At 36.1% G+C, this 27,855-nt stretch overlaps 1 protein-coding gene and 1 long non-coding RNA gene across 2 annotated transcripts; one reads left to right on the top strand and one right to left on the bottom strand.

Annotated features, from left to right (window-relative positions):
• Positions 1–16,060: 16,060 nt before the first annotated feature.
• Positions 16,061–18,322, bottom strand: LOC115923458 (deleted in malignant brain tumors 1 protein-like; the record flags this gene model as incomplete). The annotated part of the gene is made up of 2 exons (XM_030984099.1): positions 16,061–16,506; positions 17,986–18,322. Coding segments are annotated over 2 exons (753 nt in total), but the record flags the coding sequence as incomplete, so codon positions are not given.
• A 6,623-nt stretch (positions 18,323–24,945) lies between these two features.
• On the top strand, positions 24,946–27,641 carry LOC105446561. Its single transcript, XR_973796.2, has 3 exons — positions 24,946–25,005; positions 25,343–25,456; positions 25,727–27,641. It is a non-coding gene; the product is annotated as an uncharacterized LOC105446561 (long non-coding RNA).
• Positions 27,642–27,855: the final 214 nt, after the last annotated feature.

Below are 27,855 nucleotides of genomic sequence, written 5' to 3'. Positions count from 1 at the left end.
GTCTCAGCTACAACATACTCAAAGCTCAGCGTAAACAAAGATAAAACAACGGAGATATGGCTCACGAAAGACCAGAATGTAGAATCCAGTTTTGAGAAAAAGTCATGTCCCATAGAGAATACACGCAAAAATTGAAAAATTGACATGCCTCCTTTAATCGCAAAAATACGCCATGATACCATTGTCAAAATGAAATACCGTGGTTACTGCATTTGTTGAAAATATTCTCAGGTAGAACATATCAAAATTTGAAAGAAAATTGATCAATATTTACAGAGATACAATCAATTTTCCAAAAATCTGCTGACGTCATAATATGCAAATTGAAATTTTGAGTTCGGAGGCCATTATGATGACGTCATGAGTTAATTGAGGGTCAAATGAGACATGAAATCATATCTCCAACTCATACATTGTTTAACCATGATATAAAAGTTGGGGTGAATGGACTATCTGAAGAGCTATTTTGATTTTTAAAATGGCATGTTTTTGATCAAATTTGCATTATATTGCCCATAGCAGCACGCGCGGATTTTGATCTTTGACGCGCGCTCATGGCCTTATGAAAGGTCAAGGGTGACTAAAATTAATGTAAATTGTTATTAACGGTAAGAGGAATCTAAATCATGTACAAAATTTGAATTTGACCTTTTCCACGCGCTGTGAGCGCGCGCAACGCGCGCGGGGACACTTACGGACGGAAAATTTTGAAATGCTTAAAATGACCTGATTCGTACTCTCCTTTAATAGTTAGGTGATTTTGACCATTCTAAAATTTTGACGCACGCGTACGCGCGCGTCATGACCTTTATGTGACCTTTGATGACATGACCTGTTAAAACTTGACCTGAAGTATATGTGATATAAATATGAATGACCTTTGCTTATGCATCATGAAGATATGATGGATAACGTGATTTCACAAAATGGCGCCTGGATGACGTCACAATGACCTGATGACCTTGAAAATGTTCCTGTCACGTCTCATGACAATGACCGATGACTGTGTCAAAATTGAAAGAAATTAACACAACCGATCTTGAGTTAACCGATAAACAAAAAACGGGAAGAAATAAATAAAAATAAATAAAGAAAATTCTGACGAAAACAATAGGTGGTCTGTTGACAACAGACCACCTAATAATAATAATAATAATAATAATAATAAATAAAGAAAGAAAATTCTGACGAAAACAATAGGTGGTCTGTTGACAACAGACCATCTAATAACTAGAAATTTAATTCGTCATGGTGACGAATTAGGTGGTCTGTTTTCAATTTTATGATCATTGAAAAGTCAAAAAAGTAAAAAAAATGAAGAAAAAAAATTGTTGGAGACGCCCGGACTCGAACCAGGGACCTCGAGGTCGGAAGTCAAGTGCGTTACCGATATACCAAAACGTTTCCCATAGCGATTACACGTAAACGGAAAATGGAATTCTCAAATCCCACTTTGTAAGTGAAATATAAGCATGATCCCGGCATCTAATCGAAAAATAAATGGCACACTTGTGATAGCTTATTGTCTCAGCTACAACATACTCAAAGCTCAGCGTAAACAAAGATAAAACGACGGAGATATTGTTTGCGAAAGTAGAGAATGTAGAATCCAGTTTTGATAAAAAGTCATGTCCCATAGAGAATACACGCAAAATGTGAAAAATTGACATGCCTCCTTTAATCGCAAGAATACGTCATGATACCATTGTCAAAATGAATTTTTGTGGTGACTGCATTTGTAGAGAATATTCTCAGGTAGAATATATCAACATTTGAAAGAAAATTGATTAATATTTAAAGAGATACAATCAATTTTCCAAAAATCTGCTGACGTCATAATATGCAAATTGAAATTTTGAGTTTGAAGGCCATTATGATGACGTCATGAGTTAATTGAGGGTCAAATGACACATGAAATCATATTTCCAACTCATGCTTTTTCCAACCATGATATAAAAGTTGGGGTCAATTGACTATCTGAAGAGCTATTTTGATTTTTTAAATGGGATGTTTTTGATCAAATTTGCATTATATTGCCCATAGCAGCCCGCGCGGATTTTGAACTTTGACGCGCGCTCACGGCCTTATGAAAGGTCAAGAGTGACTGAAATTAATGTAAATTGTCATTTACGGTAAGAGGAATCTAAATCATGTAAAAAAAATGAATTTGACCTTTTCCGCGCGTTGTAAACGCGCGCAACGCGCGCGTTGACACGTACGGACGGAAAATTTTGAAATGCTTAAAATGACCTGATTCGTACTCTCCTTTAATAGTTAAGTGATTTTGAGCATTTTTAAATTTTGACGCACGCGTACGCGCGCGTCATGACCTTTATGTGACCTTTGATGACATGACCTGTTGACCCTTGACCTGAAGTATATGTGATATGAATATGAATGACCTTTGCCAAAGCATCATGGAGATATGATGGATAACGTGATTTCACAAAATGGCGCCTGGATAACGTCACGATAACCTGATGACCTTGAAAATGTTCCTGTCACGTCTCATGACAATGACCTATGACTGTGTCAAAATTGAAAGAAATTAACACAACCGATCTTGAGTTAACCGATAAACAAAAAACGGGAAGAAATAAATAAAAACTAGAAATTTAATTCGTCACGAAGACGAATAAGGTGGTCTGTCTAAGTCTTATGATAGATTTGAGAATGGGAGAAGTTATATAGACATGTAAACAATGATGATCATGATGAACATGGTGATGATCATGATAGTAAAGGTGATGATGATGATGATGATAATGATAATGTTATATGACGATAAAAACGATAATGTTAATGATGATGATGAGCATAAGCATGATCCTGACAACTGATTAAAAAAATGAGGAAATATTTAGATAGCAAATAGTCTCAGCTACAACATACTAAAATTTGGGAGAAAACTGTTGAATAACAACCGAGGTACTGGTCAAAACACCTTGTCATGCAGATTCATGTTTCGAAAAAAGTGACCTCCCATAGACATAACACGCAAATATAACAAATTATGCATTGTCGTTTTTAATCGAATATTTAAGTATGATGACGTCATTTAAATGAGAAAAAATGCTATATTTCTGATAGAGAATTATCTCAGCTACAACATATCGAAATCTGGGAGAAAATCAATCACTGATAAGCGAGATAATCTCAAATAAACAAAGACAAAAATGACGTCATCACCAAAATACATTTTCTTTAGTTTAGATGCAAATATGAAGATTTGGTTTCACTTTGTACGAGTCAGGGTGATATGAAATCATATCTCCAACTCATGCTCTTTCCAACCATGATATAAAAATTGGGGGTCGATGGACTATCTGAAGAGCTATTTCGATTTATAAAGTAGCATGTTTTTGATCAAATTTACATTATATTGCCCATAGCAGCACGCGCGGAATTTGAACTTTGACGCGCGCTCACGGCCTTATGAAAGGTCAAGATTGACTGAAATTAATGTAAATTGTCATTTACGGTAAGAGGAATCTAAATCATGTAAACAAATTGAATTTGACCTTTTCCGCGCGTTGTGAGCGCGCGCACCGCGCGCGGGGACATGTACGGACGGAAAATTTTAAAATGCTTAAAATGACCTGATTCGTACTCTCCTTTAGTAGTTAAAAGATTTTGAGCTTTTTAAAATTTTGACGCACACGTACGCGCGCGTCATGACCTTTATGTGACCTTTGATGACATGACCTATTGACCCTTGACCTAAAGTATATGTGATATGAATATGAATAACCTTTGCTGATGCATCATGAAGATATGATGGATAACGTGATTTCACAAAATGGCGCCTGGATGACGTCACGATGACCTGATGACCTTAAAAATGTTCCTGTCACGTCTCATGACAATGACCTATGACTGTGTCAAAATTGAAAGAAATTAACACAACCGATCTTGAGTTAACCGATAAACAAAAAACGGGAAGAAATAAAAATAAAGAATAATAAATAAATAAAGAAAGAAAATTCTGACGAAAACAATAGGTGGTCTGTTGACAACAGACCACCTAATAAAGAAATAATAAAGAAAATTCTGACGAAAACAATAGGTGGTCTGTTGACAACAGACCACCTAATAACTAGAAATTTAATTCGTCATGGGGACGAATTAGGTGGTCTGTCTTCAATTCTTATGATCATGCTCATCTTCAATTCAATTACCCCTTGAAATAATGTTAATGTAAAATGATGTATTAAGATATAAATTGATGAATGAAGTACTGATGAACTGATGAACTGATAAATTGAACTGATGTAAAATGAACTGAATTGATGAGCTAAACGGATGAACTGATGAACTGAACTAAACTGATGAACGAAATATTGAGAAATTATCATGATGATGCATAATTAAGTAATATTGACTGCCTTCTGGGCAATAAGACGTATATCGCCCGAACCGAAGGTGAGGATGATATATGGCAAGTCGTATTGCCCTGAATTAGGCAGTAAATATTACTAATATTAACCACATCAGACATCTAGAGCAAACAAGAAACTCTTACTATCTTATACTATCTTATGAATTATAAATTATAAATTACTATCTTATAAATTATGTAGCCTACACTGCACAGGATATCCTAGCATTAGAAGTTGCAAAAACATCGTCAAACAAGCACTGTGCATCAAGTGCTTGACGAATTTTCGATACACTGCAAACAGTGTGCCAAGGGTCTGATTGTTACGTCACAATGGAGTTCGTGCATGGTGCGCATGTTGTTATATGCGTAATATACATTGTCATTGTCACCAGCAGCTGGTGCGCGATGTTATTTACAACTGGCTCGATTATTTCTCACGAGTTTGACACGCAAAAAATTGTGGGGTCAACTTGCATCCTAAAGAGCTATAATGTATTTCGTATAGGCATGTTTTCGCCTATATGCTATGTATTACAAGAGCTCGCACGCACAGACATTTACCTTGAACGGGCGCTCATTTCGTTATTAATGGTCATAAAGAGATAAACATGGTATCAAATTGTTCGGAAAAAAATGGGCAATACTATGATAGACAAAAAATGGCTATTCTATGTTGCTTTCGACCATTACGAACAAAAACGTGCGCGCAAATTTATGCGCGCGGAAAGGTGTGCGCACGCAAAATTCTCGAAATGCTTGAAATGGCCTAAAACGTACTCTAATTTGATCAAAAAGTGATTATGAGCATTTTTTATTTTTGCGCGCACCGACGCGCGGACGGACGCGTACGCGCGCGTTTATTGACCTTAAGTCGACCGGATGGATATTGACCATAATCGTTATAAATATGAATGAGAATTGATTTACGGTTATGAAGATATGATCATGAGTTGATTCTCAGAGCACTTCACAAAATGGCGCCTGGATGACGTCACGATATTTTGATGAACTTGAAAATGTTCCTGTCACGTCTTATGATAATGACCTATGACTGCGTCAAATTTGAAAGAAATTAGACGGTTCAATTTTGAGTAATCGTGCACACAAAAAAGTGGTCACAAATTTATTTTAATTGAATTGTGTTTTTGTACAAATTCAATTAAAATACTAGAATTTAATTCGTCACGAAGACGAATAAGGTGGTCTGTCTAAGTCTTATGATAGATTTGAGAATGGGACAAGTTATATAGACATGTAAACAATGATGATCATGATGAACATGGTGATGATCATGATAGTAAAGGTGATGATGATAATGATAATGTTATATGACGATAAAAACGATAAAGTTAATGATGATGAGCAAAAGCATGATTCTGACAACTGATTTAAAAAATTGAGGAAATATTTAGATAGCAAATAGTCTCAGCTACAACATACTAAAATTTGGAAGAAAACTATTGAATAACAATCGAGATCCTGGTCAAAACACTTTGTCATGCAGATTCATGTTTTGAAAAAAGTGACCTCCCGTAGACATAACACGTAAATATGACAAATTATGCATAGTCACCTTTAATCGAATATTTAACTATGATGACGTCATCTAAATGAAAAATAAATGATATATTTTGATAGAGAAATATCTCAGCTACAACATTTAAAAATCTGGAAGAAGATCAATCACCGATAAGTGAGATAATCTCAATTAAACAAAGACAAAAATGACGTCATCAAAAAAATACATTTTGTTGAGTTTAGATGTCAATATGAAGACTTTGTTACACTTTGTACGAGTCAGGGTGGTATGAAATCATATCTCCAACTCATGCTTTCTCCAACCATGATATAAAAATTGGGGGTCAATGGACTATCTGAAAAGCTATATCGATTTTTAAAATGGCATGTTTTTGATGAAATTTGCATTATATTGCCCATAGCAGCACGCGCGGATTTTGAACTTTGACGCACGCTCACGGCCTTATGAAATATGAAGAGTGACTGAAATTAATGTAAATTGTTAATTACATTAAGAGGAATCTAAATCATGTAAACATTTTGAATTTGACCTTTTTCGCGCGCTGTGAGCGCGCACACCGCGCGCGGGGACACAAACGGACGGAAAATGTTGAAATGCTTAAAATGACCTGATTCGTACTCTCGTTTAATAGTTAAGTGATTTTGAGCAATTTAAAATTTTGACGCGCACATGTGCGCGCGTCATGACCTTTATGTGACCTTTGATGACATGACCTGTCGACTCTTGACCTAAAGTATATGTGATATGAATATGAATGACCTTTGCTGATGCATCATGAAGATATGATGGATAACGTGATTTCACAAAATGGCGCCTGGATGACGTCACGATAACCTAATGACCTTGAAAATGTTCCTGTCACGTCTCATTACAATGACCTATAATTGTGCCGAAATTTAATGAAATTAACTAAACCAAACTTGAGTTATCCGGGCCACAAAAAACGGGGAGAAATAAAAATAAAGAATAACTAGAAATTTAATTCGTCACGAAGACGAATAAGGTGGTCTGTCTAAGTCTTATGATAGATTTGAGAATGGGAGAAGTTATATAGACATGTAAACAATGATGATCATGATGAACATGATGATGATCATGATAGTAAAGGTGATGATGATGAAGATAATGATAATGTTATATGACGATAAAAACGATAATTTTTATGATGATGATAATGATCATGATCATGATGATGTTGATGATGATCATCTTCAGACCATGATGATGATGTTGACATTGATGATAATGATGATGATATTGATGATGATGATGATGATGAGAATGCATGAGCATGATCCTGACATCTGATTGAAAAAAAAGGAAGTATTTAGATAGCAAATAGTCCCAGCTACAACATACTAAAATTTGGGAGAAAACTGTTGAATAATAACCGAGATACTGGTCAAAACACATTGTCATGCAGATTCATGTTATGACAAAAGTGACCTCCCATAGACGTAACACGCAAATATGACAAATTATGCATTGTCGCCTTTGATCGAATATTTCACTATGATGACGTCATTTAAATGAAAAATAAATGGCTATTTCTGGTAGAAAATTATCTCAGCTACAACATATCGAAATCTGGGAGAAAATCGATCACTGATAAGCGAGATAATCTCAATTAAACAAAGACAAAAATGACGTCATCAACAAAATACATTTTCTTTAGTTTAGATGCAAATATGAAGATTTTGTTTCACTTTGTACGAGTCAGGGTGGTATGAAATCATATCTCCAACTCATGTTCTTTCCAACCATGATATAAAAATTGGGGGTCGACGGACTATCTGAAGAGCTATTTCGATTTATAAAGTAGCATGTTTTTTATCAAATTTACATTATATTGCCCATAGCAGCACGCGCGGAATTTGAACTTTGACGCGCGCTCACGGCCTTATGAAAGGTCAAGAGTGACTGAAATTAATGTAAATTGTCATTTACGGTAAGAGGAATCTAAATCATGTAAACATATTGAATTTGATTTTTTCCGCGCGTTGTGAGCGCGCGCACCGCGCGCGGGGACAAGTACGGACGGAAAATTTTGAAATGCTTCAAATGACCTGATTCGTACTCTCCTTTAGTAGTTAAGTGATTTTGAGCAATTTTAAATTTTGACGCGCACATACGCGCGCGTCATGACCTTTATGTGACCTTTGATGACATGACTTGTTGACCCTTGATCTGAAGTATATGTGATATGAATATGAATGACCTTTGCTGATGCATCATGAAGATATGATGGATAACGTGATTTCACAAAATGGCGCCTGGATGACGTCACGATGACCTGATGACCTTGAAAAGGTTACTGTCACGTCTCATGACAATGACCTATGACTGTGCCAAAATTGAATTGAATTGACATAACCAATCTTACGTTATCCGACACACAAAAAAGTGAAGAAATAAATAAAAACTAGAAATTTAATTCGTCATGGGGACGAATTAGGTGGTCTGTCTTCAATTTTCATGATCATTGACACGTAAAAAAGTAAAAAAATTGATGAAAAAAAATTGTTGGAGACGCCCAGACTCGATCCAGGGACCTCGAGGTCGGAAGTCAAGTGCGTTACCGATATACCAAAATATTTCCCATAGAGATTACACGGAAACGGAAAATACAATTCTAAAATCCCACTTTGTAAGTGAAATATGAGCATGATACCGGCATCTGATCGAAAAATAAATGCCACACTTATTATAGCTCATTGTCTCTGCTACAACATACTCAAAGCTAAGCGTAAACAAAGATAAAACGACGGAGATGTTGCTCGAGAAAGACAACAATGTAGAATCCAGTTTTGAGAAAAAGTCATGTCCCGTAGAGAATACACGCAAAATGTGAAAATTGACATGCCTCCTTTAATCACAAAAATACGCCATGATGCCATTGTCAAAATGAAAAATACGTCGAAACTTTATTTGTAGAGATTTGTCTCAGCTAGAACATATCAACATTTGGATGAAAATTGATCAATATTTACAGAGATACAATCAATTTTCCAAAAATATGCTGACGTCATAATATGCAAATTGAAATTTTGAGTTCGGAGGCCATTATGATGACGTCATGAGTTGATTGAGTGTCAAATGAGACATGAAATCATATCTCCGACTCATAATCTATCCAAATATGAAAAAGAACTGGGAGTATCTATCCATTCTGAAGAGCTACAATGGATTTTGTATAGGCATGTTTTTGCCCATATATGCTATGTATTACAAGAGCTCGCACGCACGGACATTTACCTTGAACGGAGGCAATCATGATGACGTCATAAGTTAATTGAGGGTTCGAACGGACTTTACCTTGAACGGACGCTCATTTCGTTATTAATGGTCATAAAGAGATAAACATGGTATCAAATCGTTTGGAATAAATTGGGCAATACTATGATAGACAAAAAAAGGCGATTTTCGGTTGCGTACGACCATTACGAACACAAACATGCGCGCAAATTTATGCTTGCGAAAATTTTCGAAATTTTCGAAATGCTTGAAATGGCCTAAAACGTACTCTAATTTGATCAAAAAGTGATTATGACCATTTTTTATTTTTGCGCGCACCGACGCGCGGACGGACGCGTACGCGCTCGTTTATTGACCTTAAGTTGACCGGACGGATATTGACCATAATCGTTATAAATATGAATGAGAAATGATTTACGGTTATGAAGATATGATCATGAGTTGATTCTCAGAGCACTTCACAAAATGGCGCCTGGATGACGTCACGATATGTTGATGAACTTGAAAATGTTCCTGTCACGTCTTAAGATGATGACCTATGACTGTGTTAAATTTGAAAGAAATTGAACGGTTCAATTTTGAGTAATCGTGCACACAAAAGAGTGGTCACAAATTTATTTTAATTGAATTGTGTTTTTGTACAAATTCAATTAAAATACTAGAAATTTAATTCGTCACGAAGACGAATAAGGTGGTCTGTCTATGTCATATGATAGATTTGAGAATGGTAGAAGTTATATAGACATGTAAACAATGATGATCATGATGAACATGATGATGATCATGATAGTAAAGGTGATGATGATCATGATAATGATAATGTTATATGATGATAAAAACGATAATGTTACTAATGATGATGATAATGATCATGATCATGGTGATGTTGATGATCATCATCTTCAGACCATGATGATGATGATGATGGTGACATTGATGATGATGATGATGATAATATTGATGATGATGATGACGATGATGAGTATGAGCATGATCCTGACATCTGATTGAAAAAATGAGGAAATATTTAAATAGCAAATAGTCTCAGCTACAACATACTAAAATTTGGGAGAAAACTGTTGAATAACAACCGAGATACTGGTCAAAACACATTGTCATGCAGATTCATGTTTTGAAAAAAGTGACCTCCCATAGACATAACACGCAAATATGACAAATTATGCATTGTCGCATTTAATCGAATATTTAACTATCATGACGTCATCTAAATGAAAATAAATGCTATATTTCTGATAGACAATTATCTCAGCTACAACATATCGAAATCTGGGAGAAAATCGATCACTGATAAGCGAGATAATCTCAATTAAACAAAGACAAAAATGACGTCATCAACAAAATACATTTTCTTTAGTTTAGATGCAAATATGAAGATTTTGTTTCACTTTGTACGAGTCAGGGTGGTATGAAATCATATCTCCAACTCATGCTCTTTCCAACCATGATATAAAAATTGGGGGTCGATGGACTATCTGAAGAGCTATTTCGATTTATAAAGTAGCATGTTTTTGATCAAATTTACATTATATTGCCCATAGCAGCACGCGCGGAATTTGAACTTTGACGCGCGCTCACGGCCTTATGAAAGGTCAAGAGTGAATGAAATTAATGTAAATTGTCATTTACGGTAAGAGGAATCTAAATCATGTAAACAAATTAAATTTGACATTTTCCGCGCGTTGTGAGCGCGCGCACCGCGCGCGGGGACAAGTACGGACGGAAAATTTTGAAATGCTTCAAATGACCTGATTCGTACTCTCCTTTAGTAGTTAAGTGATTTTGAGCAATTTAAAATTTTGACGCGCACATACGCGCGCGTCATGACCTTTATGTGACCTTTGATGACATGACCTGTTGACCCTTGACCTAAAGTATATGTGATATGAATATGAATGAACTTTGAGTACGCATCATGAAGATATGATGGATAATGTGATTTCACAAAATGGCGCCTGGATGACGTCACGATGACTTGATGACCTTGAAAATGTTCCTGTCACGTCTCATGATAATGACCTATGACTGTGCTAAAATTGAATCAAATTGACATAACCGACCTTGAGTTATCCTAGGAACAAAAAACGGGAAGAAATAAAAATAAATAATAATAATAAATAAATAAAGAAAATTCTGACGAAATCAATAGGAGGTCTGTTGATAACAGACCACCTAATAATAATAATAATAAAGAAAATTCTGACGAAATCAATAGGTGGTCTGTTGATAACAGACCACCTAACTAGAAATTTAATTCGTCACGAAGACGAATAAGGTGGTCTGTCTAAGTCTTATGATAGATTTGAGAATGGGAGAAGTTATATAGACATGTAAACAATGATGATCATGATGAACATGGTGATGATCATGATAGTAAAGGTGATGATGATGATAATGATAATGTTATATGATGATAAAAACGATAATGTTAATGATGATGATGATAATGATCATGATCATGATGATGTTGATGATTATCATCTTCAGACCATGATGATATTGATGATGATGATGACGATGATGAGTATGAGCATGATCCTGACATCTGATTGAAAAAATGAGGAAATATATTTAGATAGCATATAGTCTCAGCTACAACATATTAAGATTTGGTTGAAAACTGTTTTGAATAACAACCAAAACATTGGTCAAAACACACTGTCATGCAGATTCATGTTTTGAAAAAAGTGACCTCCCATAGACATAACACGCAAATATGACAAATTATGCATTGCCGCCTATAATCGAATATTATACTATGATGACGTCATCTAAATGATAATATATGACAAATTTCTGATAGAAAATTATCTCAGCTACAACATATTAAAATCTGGGTGAAAATCGATCACCGATACGTGAGATAATCTCAATTAAACAAAGACAAAAATGACGTCATCAACAAAATACATTTTTTGGAGTTTAGATGCCAATATTAAGACTTTGTTTCACTTTGTACGAGTCAGGGTGGTATGAAATCATATGTCCAACTCATGCTTTTTCCAACCATGATATAAAAATTGAGGGTCAATGGACTATCTGAAGAGCTATTTCGATTTTTAAAATGGGATGTTTTTGCCCATATATGCTATGTATTACAAGAGCTCGCACGCACGGACATTATCTTAAACGGACGCTCATTCCGTTATTATTGGGCAAAAAAAGGTAAACAATGTATCAAAATGCTTAAAAGAATGTGTCAGATATGATGACGGAAAAAAATTGGCGATTTTATGTTGCCAAATGCCAGGACACGAGAAAACGCGCGCCCATGCGCGTGTGCGCGTTTTTTTGCAAAATGCTTAAAATGGCCTAAAACGTATGCAAAATTAATTTGAGACGATTTGAAGCATTTTTATTTTTTGCGCGCGCGCTAACGCGCGGACGTACGCATGCGCGCGCGTTTTCTGACCTGAAACTTATTGGACGAATATTAAAACTAATCATGATAAATATAAATGAGAAATGCCTTTCCGTTATGAAGATATGATCATGAGTAAAAAGTACCCAAAAAAAACACAAAATGGCGCCTGGATGACGTCATGAAGACTTGATGACCTTGAAAATGTTCCTGTCACGTCTTATGACAATGACCTATGACTGTGCCAAAATTGAACGAAATTGACTGAACTGATCGTGAGTTATCGTCGGAACAAAAAAGTGGGAACAATAAATAAAAACTAGAATTTAATTCGTCACGAAGACGAATAAGGTGGTCTGTCTAAGTCTTATGATAGATTTGAGAATGGGACAAGTTATATAGACATGTAAACAATGATGATCATGATGAACATGGTGATGATAATGATAGTAAAGGTGATGATGATGATAATGATAATGTTATATGACGATAAAAACGATAATGTTAATGATGATGATGAGCATTAGCATTATCTTGACAACTGATTAAAAAAAATGAGGAAATATTTAGATAGCAAATAGTCTCAGCTACAACATACTAAGATTTGTGAGAAAACTGTTGAATAACAACCGAGATACTGGTCAAAACACCTTGTCATGCAGATTCATGTTTTGAAAAAAGTGACCTCCCATAGACATAACACGCAAATATGACAAATTATGCATTGTCGCCTTTAATCGAATATTTAACTATGATGACGTCATCTAAATGAAAAAAATGACATATTTCTGATAGAAAATTATCTCAGCTACAACATATCAAAATCTGGGAGAAGATCGATGACCGATAAGTGAGATAATCTCAATTAAACAAAGACAAAAATGACGTCATCAACAAAATACATTTGTCTGAGTTTAGATGCCAATATGATGACTTTATTTCACTTTGTACGAGTCAGGGTGGTATGAGATCATATCTCCAACTCATGCTCTTTCCAACCATGATATCAAACTTGGGGGTCGACGGACTATCTGAAGAGCTATTTCGATTTTTAAAATGGGATGTTTTTGCCCATATATGCTATGTATTACAAGAGCTCGCACGCACGGACATTATCTTAAACGGACGCTCATTCCGTTATTAAAGGGCAGAAAAAGGATAACAATGTATCAAAATGCTTAAAAGAATGTGTCAGATATGATGACGGAAAAAAAATTGGCGATTTCATGTTGCAAAATGCCAGGACACGCGAAAACGCGCGCCCATGCGCGTGTGCGCGTTTTTTTGCAAAATGCTTAAAATGGCCTGAAACGTATGCAAAATGAATTTGAGACGATTTGAAGCATTTTTATTTTTTGCGCGCGCGCTAACGCGCGGACGTACGCATGCGCGCGCATTTTCTGACCTGAAACTGACCGGACGGATATTGACCCTAATCATGATAAATATAAATGAGAAATGCCTTTCCGTTATGAAGATATGATCATGAGTAAAAAGTACCCCAAAAAACACAAAATGGCGCCTGGATGACGTCATGAAGACTTGATGACCTTGAAAATGTTCCTGTCACGTCTTATGACAATGACCTATGACTGTGCCAAAATTGAACGAAATTGACTAAACTGATAGTGAGTTATCGTCGGAACAAAAAAGTGGGAACAATAAATAAAAATAAAGAATAAATAAATAAATAAAGAAGAACGAAAATTCTGACGAAAACAGGTGATCTGTCGTTGACAGACCACCTAATAAAGAATAATAATAATAAAGAAGAAAGAAAATTCTGACGAAAACAATAGGTGATCTGTCGTTGACAGACCACCTAATAATAATAATAAAGAAAGAAAATTCTGACGAAAACAATAGGTGATCTGTCGTTGACAGACCACCTAACTAGAAATTTAATTCGTCACGAAGACGAATACGGTGGTCTGTCTAAGTCTTATGATAGAATTGAGAATGGGAGAAGTTATATAGACATGTAAACAATGATGATCATGATGACCATGATGATGATCATGATAGTAAAGGTGATGATGATGATGATAATGATAATGTTATATGATGATAAAAACGATAATGTTAATGATGATGATGAGCACAAGCATGATCCTGACATCTGATTGAAAAAATAAGGAAATATTTAAATAGAAAATAGTCTCAGCTACAACATACTAAAATTTGAGAGAATACTGTTGAATAACAACCGAGATACTGGTCAAAACACATCGTCATGCAGATTCATGTTTTAAAAAAGTGACCTCCCATAGACACAACACGCAAATATGACAAATTATGCATTGTCGCCTTTAATCGAATATTTAACTATGATGACGTCATCCAATTGAAAAATAAATGACATATTTCTGGTACAGAATTATCTCAGCTACAACATATCAAAATCTTGGAGAAAATCGATCACCGATAAGCGAGATAATCTAAAGTAAACAAAGATGAAAATGACGTCATCAACAAAATACATTATTTTTAGTTTAGATGCCAGTATGATGACTCTTTTTCACTTTGTACGAGTCAGGGTGATATGAAATCATATTTCCAACTCATGCTTTTTCTAACCATGATATAAAAAATGGGGGTCAACGGACTATCTGAAGAGCTATTTTGATTTTTAAATTGCCACGTTTTTGATCAAATTTGCAATATATTTTCCATAGCAGCACGCGCGGATTTTGAACTTTGACGCGCGCTCACGGCCTTATGAAAGGTCAAGAGTGACTGAAATTAATGTAAATTGTCATTTATGGTAAGAGGAATCCAAATCATGTAAACAAATTGAATTTGACTTTTTCCGCGCGTTGTGAGTGCGCGCACCGCGCACGGGGACAAGTACGGACGGAAATTTTTGAAATGCTTAAAATGACCTGATTCGTACTCTCGTTTAATAGTTAAGTGATTTTGAGCATTTTAAAATTTTGACGCGCGCGTACGTGCGCGTCATGACCTTTATGTGACCTTTGATGACATGACTTGTTGACGCTTGACCTGAAGTATATGTGATATGAATATGAATGACCTTTGCTTATGCATCATGAAGATATGATGGATAATGTGATTTCACAAAATGGCGCCTGGATGACGTCATGATAACCTGATGACCTTGAAAAGGTTACTGTCACGTCTTATGGCAATGACCTATGACTGTGCCAAAATTGAATGAAATTGATGAAACCAAACTTGAGTTATCTATGGCACAAAAAAGTGTAGGAAATAAAAATAAATACTAATAATAAAGAAAGAAAATTCTGACGAAAACAATAGGTGATCTGTCGTTGACAGACCACCTAATAATAATAATAAATAAAGAAAGAAAATTCTGACGAAAACAATAGGTGGTCTGTTGATAACAGACCACCTAATAAATAAATAAAGAAAGAAAGAAAATTCTGACGAAAAAAATAGGTGATCTGTCGAAAACGACAGACCACCTAATTAATCATAAATCATCAAAAATCTAAATTCTAACAAATAGTTCCCTAAACCACACCATAGTTTTATTAACCTGTTGTTCAAGTGGTCAGTATTCTACGTTGTGGAGCACAATTGTGAAGAGCCTTAAACTGCTGATTAGATTGGATATTTTTACAAATATATGAGAGGTTAAGACAAACATTCTACCTGCTGATGTTGTCTGAGAACAGAGTACTCCGGCATCTTCAGAGTGCCCACAGTTATTGACGCCGAGACCAGCATTAGAACAATCACCAAGATTGGTTTCTGTTCCAGTACATGATACATCATCCAGGATGATATCCCCTGAACCTATTCCGAATTGAGCTCTTCCTACCCCAATTCCAGAATCGAATCCAAGACTTCGGCAGACAACTCCAGCATCGGTGTCATCCCAGAAGTCATCACATACAGTCCCCCAGGCTCCACCGTAATAAACTTCAACTCTGCCTTCGTTTGCATCGCTTCCAGCAACCAGTCGTACTATACATTATTCGTGAAAAAGAGAGAGGAGGAGGGAGAATGAAAAGGGAGGGAGGAAGGGAGAGAGAGAAAGAGAGAATGATAGATGAGGGGGAGCATCAGTGTTCTATTAACGCCATCACTTTGAAAAGTAAAAATTTGTTACGGGAGGTAATAGAAAAAACACTCAAAATAAAAAAAAAGAAACGGAGAGAAACAGTACAAACAGTGTTTCATACAGTTATAAGCTATTGAAATTGTTTCATTTTACGATCGGTTTAGAACAGACTTGACGGTAAAAATGTGAGGGGGCTCTGGACCCCATATAAAAAAAATTAAAAAAAAGGCACAAGGAAAACAAAAATCTAAATCTTTTCACTCGGTCACTACGCACCCTCGCCATTTCTTAGATGCGGAGTAATGTTAATGTTACTTGAGACTGCGGAAACAATATTGTTTCCCGCCATCATTAAGGGGGCGGATAAATCGTTTTTGCCTCCTCCGTGATCTATATTGCCACAATTTTGCAGTATATATCTAAGCTTCTTAATTGATCGATCTGTACCCCTTCAATATCACCCTACCCTGCTACCATTTCCAGTTTAAAGGGATAGTTAAGTTCTGTTTTTATAGACCGCAAATGCCTTCAAAGTGCATGGTTATTGTTCTTATTCTCATCTATGACATTTATAGTGCCCTTTTAGAACCTACAATTGCTATGAATGTAATTTTAGACCCCAAAATGTGTGAAATTTAGCCAACACGATCTAACCAATTCAGCTCCACTTAAAAACAAAAACGAGGTGACCGTTAACTAATTATTTCATTAAAATCAACAATACTTGAGCCGGCTTATTGTGGGTAATATAAGCAACACGAAAATGCCAACAACAACAAAAGCCAAAATCGGCATTGGCTGAAATACGACGTTAAAGGCGTTATTTCGTTTTTTCAATGTTTTTTTTTCAATTTTTTCAAAATATCTAATATTTGTGGTGGTACACAAGTATTAGAAATCGTTATATTTCAGCCGTCTCTGAACCGATTTTGATCAAACAAAGATAATTTGTCATTTAATTACTACGTTCTTTCAAATTTGACACTCAGTTTTTCATTATCTCACAAAAAAATATTTTGTGTAGCGCCCTCTGCAACAGAACTCAACTATTCCTTTTATAAGTGGTGAAAATAACTGTAGATGAAGTGGTGCATAAAGGAATGTGAAATTAACAAAATATTTATCAACATTTTTTGGGGAAATATTATGAAATAATTATGAAAAAAAAGGAAAAACTAAATTTGTGATTTGGGGGTATATGCAGGTAGTTAACGTAGCTACATTTTGGAGCTTCAACAAAACCGTCGAAAGTCCATTCGAGGTGGAGCCCCAAAGTTGGAAGGGTTCTGACCTTTTTGGAACAAAAAACTTATGTTTCAACCCCCCCCCCCCCCCCTCCCCACCCCGTCATCGCGAAATCCTGCACACGCCCATGTTCGTACCTCCGTTTTCACATCGTACACCTGCATCTTCTGAATGACCACAGTCGTGGATTCCAAGACCCGCATTCCCACAGCCAAATATACTCGTTTCGTCACCGGAGCAAGAGACGTCATCCAATACGATAGATCCACTGCCTTGACCAAAGAAAGTAGTCTGGAAAGCATCTGTTGCAGCACCAAGTCCAAGGGACTCACATACTACGTTGGCATCAGTCAAGTCCCACCCGTCATCGCAGACAGTTCCCCATTCTCCATTGTAGAGTACCTCAACTCTACCCTCTCCTAGCGTGATACCATCGACAAGACGAACATCTGAAACGAAACAGTACAGCGCCTTTTATGAAATCGGTGTTAGTCAGGCAGTTGAACTATTTCACACAAAAATATTCTTTATTGTTTATCAATTCATATGTGCTGACATTTCCTATAAAAACAAACAAAACTAGAATTTAATTCGTCACGAAGACGAATAAGGTGGTCTGTCTAAGTCTTATGATAGATTTGAGAATGGGAGAAGTTATATAGACATGTAAACAATGATGGTCATGATGAACATGGTGATGATCATGATAGTAAAGGTGATGATGATGATGATGATAATGATAATGTTATATGACGATAAAAACTATAATGTTAATGATGATGATGAGCATAAGCATGATCCTGATAACTGATTAAAAAAATGAGGAAATATTTAGATAGCAAATAGTCTCAGCTACAACATACTAAAATTTGGGAGAAAACTGTTGAATAAAAACCGAGATACTGGTCAAAACACAATGTCATGCAGATTCATGTTTTGAAAAAAAGTGACCTCCCATAGACATAACACGCAAATATGACAAATTATGCATTGTCGCATTTAATCGAATATTTCACTATGATGACGTCATCTGAATGATAATATATGACAAATTTCTGATAGAACATTATCTCAGCTACAACATATCAAAATCTGGGTGAAAATCGATCACCGATACGTGAGATAATCTCAATTAAACAAAGACAAAAATGACGTCATCAACAAAATACATTTTTTGGAGTTTAGATGCCAATATTAAGACTTTGTTTCACTTTGTACGAGTCAGGGTGGTATCAAATCATATCTCCAACTCATGCTTTCTCCAACCATGATATAAAAATTGGGGGTCAATGGACTATCTGAAGAGCTATTTCGATTTTTAAAATGGCATGTTTTTGATGAAATTTGCATTATATTGCCCATAGCAGCACGCGCGGAATTTGAATTTTGACGCGCGCTCACGGCCTTGTGAAAGGTCAAGAGTGACTGAAATTAATGTAAATTGTCATTTACGGTAAGAGGAATCTAAATCATTTAAACAAATTGAATTTGACCTTTTCCGCGCGTTGTGAGCGCGCGCACCGCGCGCGGGGACAAGTACGGACGGAAATTTTTGAAATGCTTAAAATGACCTGATTCGTACTCTCGTTTGATAGTTAAGTGATTTTGAGCATTTTTAAATTTTGGCGCGGGCGTACGTGCGCGTCATGACCTTTATGTGACCTTTGATGACATGACTTGTTGACCCTTGACCTGAAGTAAATGTGATACGAATATGAATGATCTTTGTTTATGCATCATAAAGATATGATGGATAATGTGATTTCACAAAATGGCGCCTGGATGACGTCATGATGACCTGATGACCTTGAAAAGGTTACTGTCACGTATTATGGCAATGACCTATGACTGTGCCAAAATTGAATGAAATTGACGGAACCGAACTTGAGTTATCTATGGCACAAAAAAGTGTAGGAAATAAAAATAAATAATAATAATAACTAGAATTTAATTCGTCACGAAGACGAATAAGGTGGTCTGTCTATGTCTTATGACAGATTTGAGAATGGGAGAAGTTATATAGACATGTAAACAATGATGATCATGATGAACATGATGATAATCATGATAGTAAAGGTGATGATGATAATGATAATGTTATATGATGATAAAAACGATAATGTTAATGATGATGATGACCATAAGCATGATCCTGACATCTGATTGAAAAAAATGAGGAAATATTTAGATAGCAAATAGTCTCAGCTACAACATACTAAAATTTGGGAGAAAACTGTTAAATAACAAGCGAGATACTGGTCAAAACACCTTGTCATGCAGATTCATGTTTTGAAAAAAGTGACCTCCCATAGACATAACACGCAAATATGACAAATTATGCATTGTCGCCTTTAATCGAATATTTCACTATGATGATGTCATCTAAATGAAAAATGAATAAAAATTTCTGATAGAAAATTATCTCAGCTACAACATATCAAAATCTGGGAGAAAATTGATCACTAATAAGTGAGATAATATCAATTAAACAAAGACAAAAATTACGTCATCAACAAAATACATTTGTTTGAGTTTAGATGCCAATATGATGACTTTATTTCACTTTGTACGAGTCAGGGTGGTATGAAATCATATCTCCAACTCATGCTTTTTCCAACCATGATATAAAAATTCGGGGTCAATGGACTATCTGAAGAGCTATTTCGATTTTTAAAATGGCATGTTTTTGATCAAATTTGCATTATATTGCCCATAGCAGTACGCGCGGATTTTGAACTTTGACGCACGCTCACGGCCTTATGAAATATGAAAAGTGACTGAAATTAATATAAATTGTCAATTACGTTAAGAGGAATCCAAATCATGTAAACATTTTGAATTTGACCTTTTCCAAGCGTTATGAGCGCGCGCAACGCGCGCGGTGACACGTACGGACGGAAAATGTTGAAATGCTTACAATGACCTGATTCGTACTCTCGTTTAATAGTTAAGTGATTTTGAGCATTTTAAAATTTTGACGCGCGCGTACGTGCGCGTCATGACCTTTATGTGACCTTTGATGACATGACTTGTTGACCCTTGACCTGAAGTATAAGTGATATAAATATGAATGACCTTTGCTTATGCATCATGAAGATATGATGGATAACGTGATTTCACAAAATGGCGCCTGGATGACGTCACGATGACCTGATGACCTTGAAAAGGTTACTGTCACGTCTCATGACAATGACCTATGACTGTGTCAAAATTGAAAGAAATTAACACAACCGATCTTGAGTTAACCAATGAACAAAAAACAGGGAGAAATAAAAATAAATAATAATAATAATAATAATAACTAGAAATTTAATTCGTCATGGGGACGAATTAGGTGGTCTGTCTTCAAGTCTTATGATAGATTATAATATTTACTATATTGAGAAAGGGAGAAGTTATATAGACATGTAAACAATGATGATCATCATGATCATCATGATGATGATGATCTTGATAGTAATGGTGATGACGACTATGATGATGACGATGATCATGATGATGTTGATGATTATCATCAACAGGCCACGATGACATTAGACTGAAAAAAATGAGAGAACATTTAGATAGTATATAGTCTCAGCTACAACATACTCAAAAATCAACAAAAATCAAGCCGAAATAACGGCGATATTGCTCGCAAAAGACAAGAATGTAGAATCCAGGTTTGAGAAAAAGTCATCTCCCATAAGGATTACACGCAAAAAGTAATGGATCTAGTGATAATAGGGTAATAATAAAGTAAATATGGTTGTTTATTACATTATTTGCGATTGTACGTGTTTTAATATTCAAAGGAGATGGTAGAGTGAAAGGTCAAAAAGAAAAAAAAGTGAAGAAAAAAAATTGTTGGAGACGCCCGGACTCGAACCAGGGACCTTGAGGTCTGAAGTCAAGTGCGTTACCGATATACCAAAACATTTCCCATAGAGATTACACGTAAACGGAAAATGGAATTATCAAATCCCACTTTGTAAGTGAAATATGAGCATGATCCCGGCATCTGATCGAAAAATAAAGGGCACACTTGTGATAGCTTATTTTCTCAGCTACAACATACTCAAAGCTCAGCGTAAACAAAGATAAAACGACGGAGATATTGCTCGCGAAAGACGAGAATGTAGAATCCAGTTTTGAGAAAAAGTCATGTCCCATAGAGAATACACGCAAAATGTGAAAAAATGACATGCCTCCTTTAATCGCAAAAAAAACGCCATGATACCTTTGTCAAAATGAAATTTTGTGGTGACTGTATTTGTAGAGAATATTCTCAGGTAGAACATATCCCAATTCGAAAGAAAATTGATCAATATTTACAGAGATACAATCAATTTTCCAAAAATCTGCTGACGTCATAATATGCAAATTAAAATTATGAGTTCGGAGGCCATTATGATGACGTCATGAGTTAATTGAGGGTCAAATGACACATGAAATCATATCTCCAACTCATGCTTTTTCTAACCATGATATAAAAGTTGGGGTCAATTGACTATCTGAAGAGCTATTTCGATTTTTAAAATGGGATGTTTTTGATCAAATTTGCATTATATTGCCCATAGCAGCACGCGCAGATTTGAACTTTGACGCGCACTCACGGCCTTATGAAAGGTCAAGAGTGACTGAAATTAATGTAAATTGTCATTTACGGTAAGAGGAATCTAAATCATGTAACAAAATTGAATTTGACCTTTTCCGCGCGTTATGAGCGCGCGCAACGCGCGCGGTGACACGTACGGACGGAAAATTTTGAAATGCTTAAAATGACCTGATTCGTACTCTCCTTTAATAGTTAAGTGATTTTGAGCATTTTAAAATTTTGACGCGCGCGTACGTGCGGGTCATGACCTTTATGTGACCTTTGATGACATGACTTGTTGACCCTTGACCTGAAGTATATGTGATATGAATATGAATGACCTTTGCTCATGCATCATGAAGATATGATGGATAACGTGATTTAACAAAATGGCGCCTGGATGACGTCACGATGACCTGATGACCTTGAAAAGGTTACTGTCACGTCTCATGACAATGACCTATGACTGTGTAAAAATTGAAAGAAATTAACACAACCGATCTTGAGTTAACCGATGAACAAAAAACGGGGAGAAATAAAAATAAATAATAATAATAATAAACTAGAAATTTAATAATAATAATAATAATAAAGTAATTTTTATATAGCGCATAATAATAAATTCTCTATGCGCTTTACAACAATCAAATATACAATAAATTACATGATTGATCTAAAGATTTAATTATACATGAATTAACAGAAATACATGGGGACGAATTAGGTGGTCTGTCTTCAAGTCTTATGAGAGATTATAATATTTACTATATTGAGAAAGGGAGAAGTTATATAGACATGTAAACAATGATGATCATCATGATGATCATGATGATCATGATCTTGATAGTAATGGGGATGACGATGATGATGATCATGATGATCATGATGATGTTGATGATTATCATCAACAGACCACGATGACATCAGACTGAACAAAATTAGAGAAGATTTAGATAGCGTATAGTCTCAGCAACAACATACTCAAAAATCAACAAAAACCAAGCAGAAATAACAGCGATATTGCTCGCAAAAGACAAGAATGTAGAATCCAGATTTGAGAAAAAGTCATCTCCCATAAGGATTACACGCCAAAAGTAATGGATCTAGTGATAATAGGGTAATAATAAAGTAAATATGGTTGTTTATTACATTATTTGCAATTGTACGTGTTTTAATATTCAAAGGAGATGGTAGAGTGAAAGGTCAAAAAGAAAAAAAAGTGAAGAAAAAAAATTGTTGGAGACGCCCGGACTCGAACCAGGGACCTCGAGGTCGGAAGTCAAGTGCGTTACCGATATACCAAAACATTTCCCATAGAGATTACACGTAAACGGAAAATGGAATTATCAAATCCCACTTTGTATGTGAGATATGAGCATGATCCCGGCATCTGATCGAGAAATAAAGGGCACACTTGTGATAGCTTATTGTCTCAGCTACAACACACTCAAAGCTCAGCGTAAACAAAGATAAAACGACGGAGATATGGCTCGCGAAAGACGAGAATGTAGAATCCAGTTTTGAGAAAAAGTCATGTCCCATAGAGAATACACGCAAAATGTGAAAAATTGACATGCCTCCTTTAATCGCAAAAATACGCCATGATACCATTGTCAAAATGAAATATCGTGGTGACTGCTTTTGTAGAGAATATTCTCAGGTAGAACATATCAAAATTTGAAAGAAAATTGATCAATATTTACAGAGATACAATCAATTTTCCAAAAATCTGCTGACGTCATAATATGCAAATTAAAATTTTGAGTTCGGAGGCCATTATGATGACGTCATGAGTTAATTGAGGGTCAAATTACACATGAAATCATATCTCCAACTCATGCTTTTTCCAACCATGATATAAAAGTTGGGATCAATTGATTATCTGAAGAGCTATTTTGATTCTTAAAATGTCATGTTTTTGATCAAATTTGCATTATATTTCCCATAGCAGCACGCGCGGATTTTGAACTTTGACGCGCGCTCACGGCCTTATGAAAGGTCAAGGGTGACTGAAATTAATGTCAATTGTCATTTACGGTAAGAGGAATCTAAATCATGTAAAAAAAAATGAATTTGACCTTTTCCGCGCGTCGTGAGCGCGCGCAACGCGCGCGGGGACACTTACGGACGGAAAATTTTGAAATGCTTAAAATGACCTGATTCGTACTCTTCTTTAATAGTTAAGTGATTTTGAGCATTTTTAAATTTTGACGCGCGCGTACGTGCGCGTCATGACCTTTTTGTGACCTTTGATGACATGACTTGTTGACCCTTGACTTGAAGTATATGTGATATGAATATGAATGACCTTTGCTTATGCATCATGAAGATATGATGGATAACGTGATTTCACAAAATGGCGCCTGGATGACGTCATGATGACCTGATGACCTTGAAAAGGTTACTGTCACGTCTCATGACAATGACCTATGACTGTGTCAAAATTGAAAGAAATTAACACAACCGATCTTGAGTTAACCGATGAACAAAAAACGGGGAGAAATAAAAATAAATAATAATTGTTCCAACGAAGCCAACTCCAGCTGTGAAAAATAAACCTGCTCAGGGATCTCAACTACAGGTAAGGCTAGAAAATGTATTACTACAAGGCATCTACTCCTTTTCATTCCATTTAAATATGGCCATCATTAAAATGACCAGATTTGAATAGATCATCCCTAGCAGTAGAGAGCTTTCTTAATGTTTGAATTAATCAGCTTTTACTCCTCAAATTGGCAATAGTTATTTTCATTTTACATTGTAAAATAGTTTGAAAAAAAAAAAAAACTACATGAACCAGAATGGTAATTGCAAAATTTAATTTAATGTGTAATTAAATTGTTTGCTTATAAATTAAAGTCATTATCAATAGTGTTGCAGGCATCGCATGAAGTTTTTAAACTTGTCTTGTCCTACAGGAAAAGCCTCCTCACCAAACCAAGATGACTGCACAACTCCAAGCATTCCGCATTCCCAAGAAGGTGTCTGCAGATCCACCACATGTGAGCAAACCTGCCCAGTCTCAGACCCAAGTGAGTACAAAAGTTGATCATATATACAGGGTGACAGTTAAATATGTACCTTTTCATCATTTATTCTTTCTTATTTTTAGTTCATTTACTTGTTAGCTCTTTGTCTTCCAATCATCTTCACTCCGCTGTTCAGTTTACAGATATAAACATTTATTCAATAATGCTAGTCATGTGCCAAGATTCCAAATGTAGTGTATCTTTTAATTGTAAACAGTGTCAGTAGTCTTATTTCTTTGTCATATGGTAATCAATAATTTTTCTTCCTCCCAGGTTCAACTTCAAGCACCACAGCCACAACACAGTAGACCATCTTCAAGCTGTACTACTCGGGGAAAAACGACAAGCGAGGGACACTTCGGATACACCTAGCAAGAAGCAGAAGACTGGGAAAGTTGTCGGCAAGGCAACAAGCTCAACAGTGCTAAAGGCTGGAACTTCCAGTCATCCCAGTACGATTTCTAGTAAAATGACTGGAAATGAAAAAAAACAAGATGTCGAGGAAAGAAGAAAACAAGACAGACAGTAAAGGATGAAACAAGACAGGAAAGAATTCTGAAGTCATTGCACTCAAACCCAATATTAGCCATTGCACATTTTCTCAGCCACAGCATCATTGCGTCTTCCAGACGAGAAGTCCTCTGATACACAAGCTGAAAGGAATACGAGAAAGTCTACTGCGTGACTTGTACAGCCAATTGTAGCTCCACAAGCAATCATTGCAGCCACAGACTTGACCCTTCTGGACTACAAGAACAAAGAGAATCTTCGTGAAGAATCTGAAATGGTCATAGGAAGCGCAACAAGAGAAATTGTGAACACTTTAGATGAGTCTGATTGCCATAAGTTTTATGCAGCAGTGCGTTCATATTACACCAAGGCATGTGACTACATTGTAAGTAAGTTTCCATTCAAGTCTGATGTTCTCATCCATGTGCAAGTGGCTGACATTGCATGTCAGAAGGATGCCAAATTCACTTCTCTAAAGTTCTTCATCAACAAGTTCCCCTGCATGCTGCTTCAGGAAGAAGAAGACAAGCACAGTGCCCTAGATGCTCTGGAGAACCAGTTTCTTATCTATCAACTTGCTCAGCTTCCGTACTTAGTGCAAAATGAGGAATCTACTGACAAGCAGTGGACAGATGACAGAGAAGAATGCTTCTGGTGAACTGTGCTATGACAGACTTGCAAGAGTAATGCTTGGGATTCTAACCATACCCCATACCAATGCTGAATGTGAAAGGGTCTTCAGTCAGGTGCGAAAGAACAAAACTGACTTCAGAGGGTCCATGAGCAACGAAACTCTAGAAAGTGTCCTTATTACCAAGGCTCGTCAAACAACACCCTGCTACATGAGGGAATGTGACTCTGATTTTCCGAAGAGAGCAAAATCTGCAACATACAGAGCTCTAAATGAGTAGTATGGGAGAGTAGATGTAAGTGTCAGGAAAGGCAGGTAAACCTGTGTTTTTCTCAGAACTCATTTTTCTAATTACTCAACTACCCATTTTAAAAGGTTGAATTTTATGGGAAATGGTCCCTAAAATAGGCTCAGAGTGCACCAGAGAGCATCTAGTACCCCGGCTAAAGAGACTTCGCGCTCGTGATGTGCGCTATGCGCACATGATATTCAGTTTTACTTTAAATGTTACTAATTGAAAATTCCAAATGTTGGCAGCTATGCCAGGCCAAGGTAGTTGCTTGAAAGAGGACTTTTGTCTTGGCTTCTTTCGATTTGCAAAGTGAATGTGGCTGCAACGTTACTCTATGCCATCCAGAACACACATCTCAAAGTCATCGCACACAATTTTCTGGAGAGTGGGCATTCCCACATGGAATGCAATAGCATGCATTCTGCTATTGAAACAGAAAAAAAGAACATCAATGTCTTCACAATGCATGACTGGGTAAAAAATCTTCCACAAATTAAGACGTCGGCTTCCATACAAGGTCATAAACATGTGCCATGGAGACTTTTATGATCTGAAAAAACTCTCACAGCAGATCATGAATAACAAACGCCCAGACGAAGATGGACACGTCTTCAACTGGCTACATGTAAAGAGCTTCCAATACAGGAAGGAAGAGCAAGGCACCATCTGCTACCATCTATAGCTACTTGGATGACTACAAGAAGATAGATCATCAGTTCCACGTAATCTGGACCTTGTCTACCAAGAGAAGCATTAAAAAAAAAAACTAAACCTTAAGAAGAAGGATCTCTTCAACTTGTGCAATAGCCTAGCTATTCCTGAAAAGTTCCATGGATGGTATTTGGCACTCCCATTTTGTAAGTTTTTGACATTGACAGGGTCAAAAGGTCATGGCTTCCATGCATGATGTTTGACCAAGTATTATTCATAAGTTAATGGCATTGAACATAACTACTTCATTTTGTCAGA

This window comes from Strongylocentrotus purpuratus, unplaced genomic scaffold (genome assembly GCF_000002235.5).
Source record: "Strongylocentrotus purpuratus isolate Spur 01 unplaced genomic scaffold, Spur_5.0 spur5_contig_833, whole genome shotgun sequence".
Taxonomy (NCBI): Eukaryota; Metazoa; Echinodermata; class Echinoidea; order Camarodonta; family Strongylocentrotidae; genus Strongylocentrotus; species Strongylocentrotus purpuratus.
Note: the sequence above shows the minus strand (reverse complement) of the source record. Positions and strands in the feature narration are given on the sequence as shown.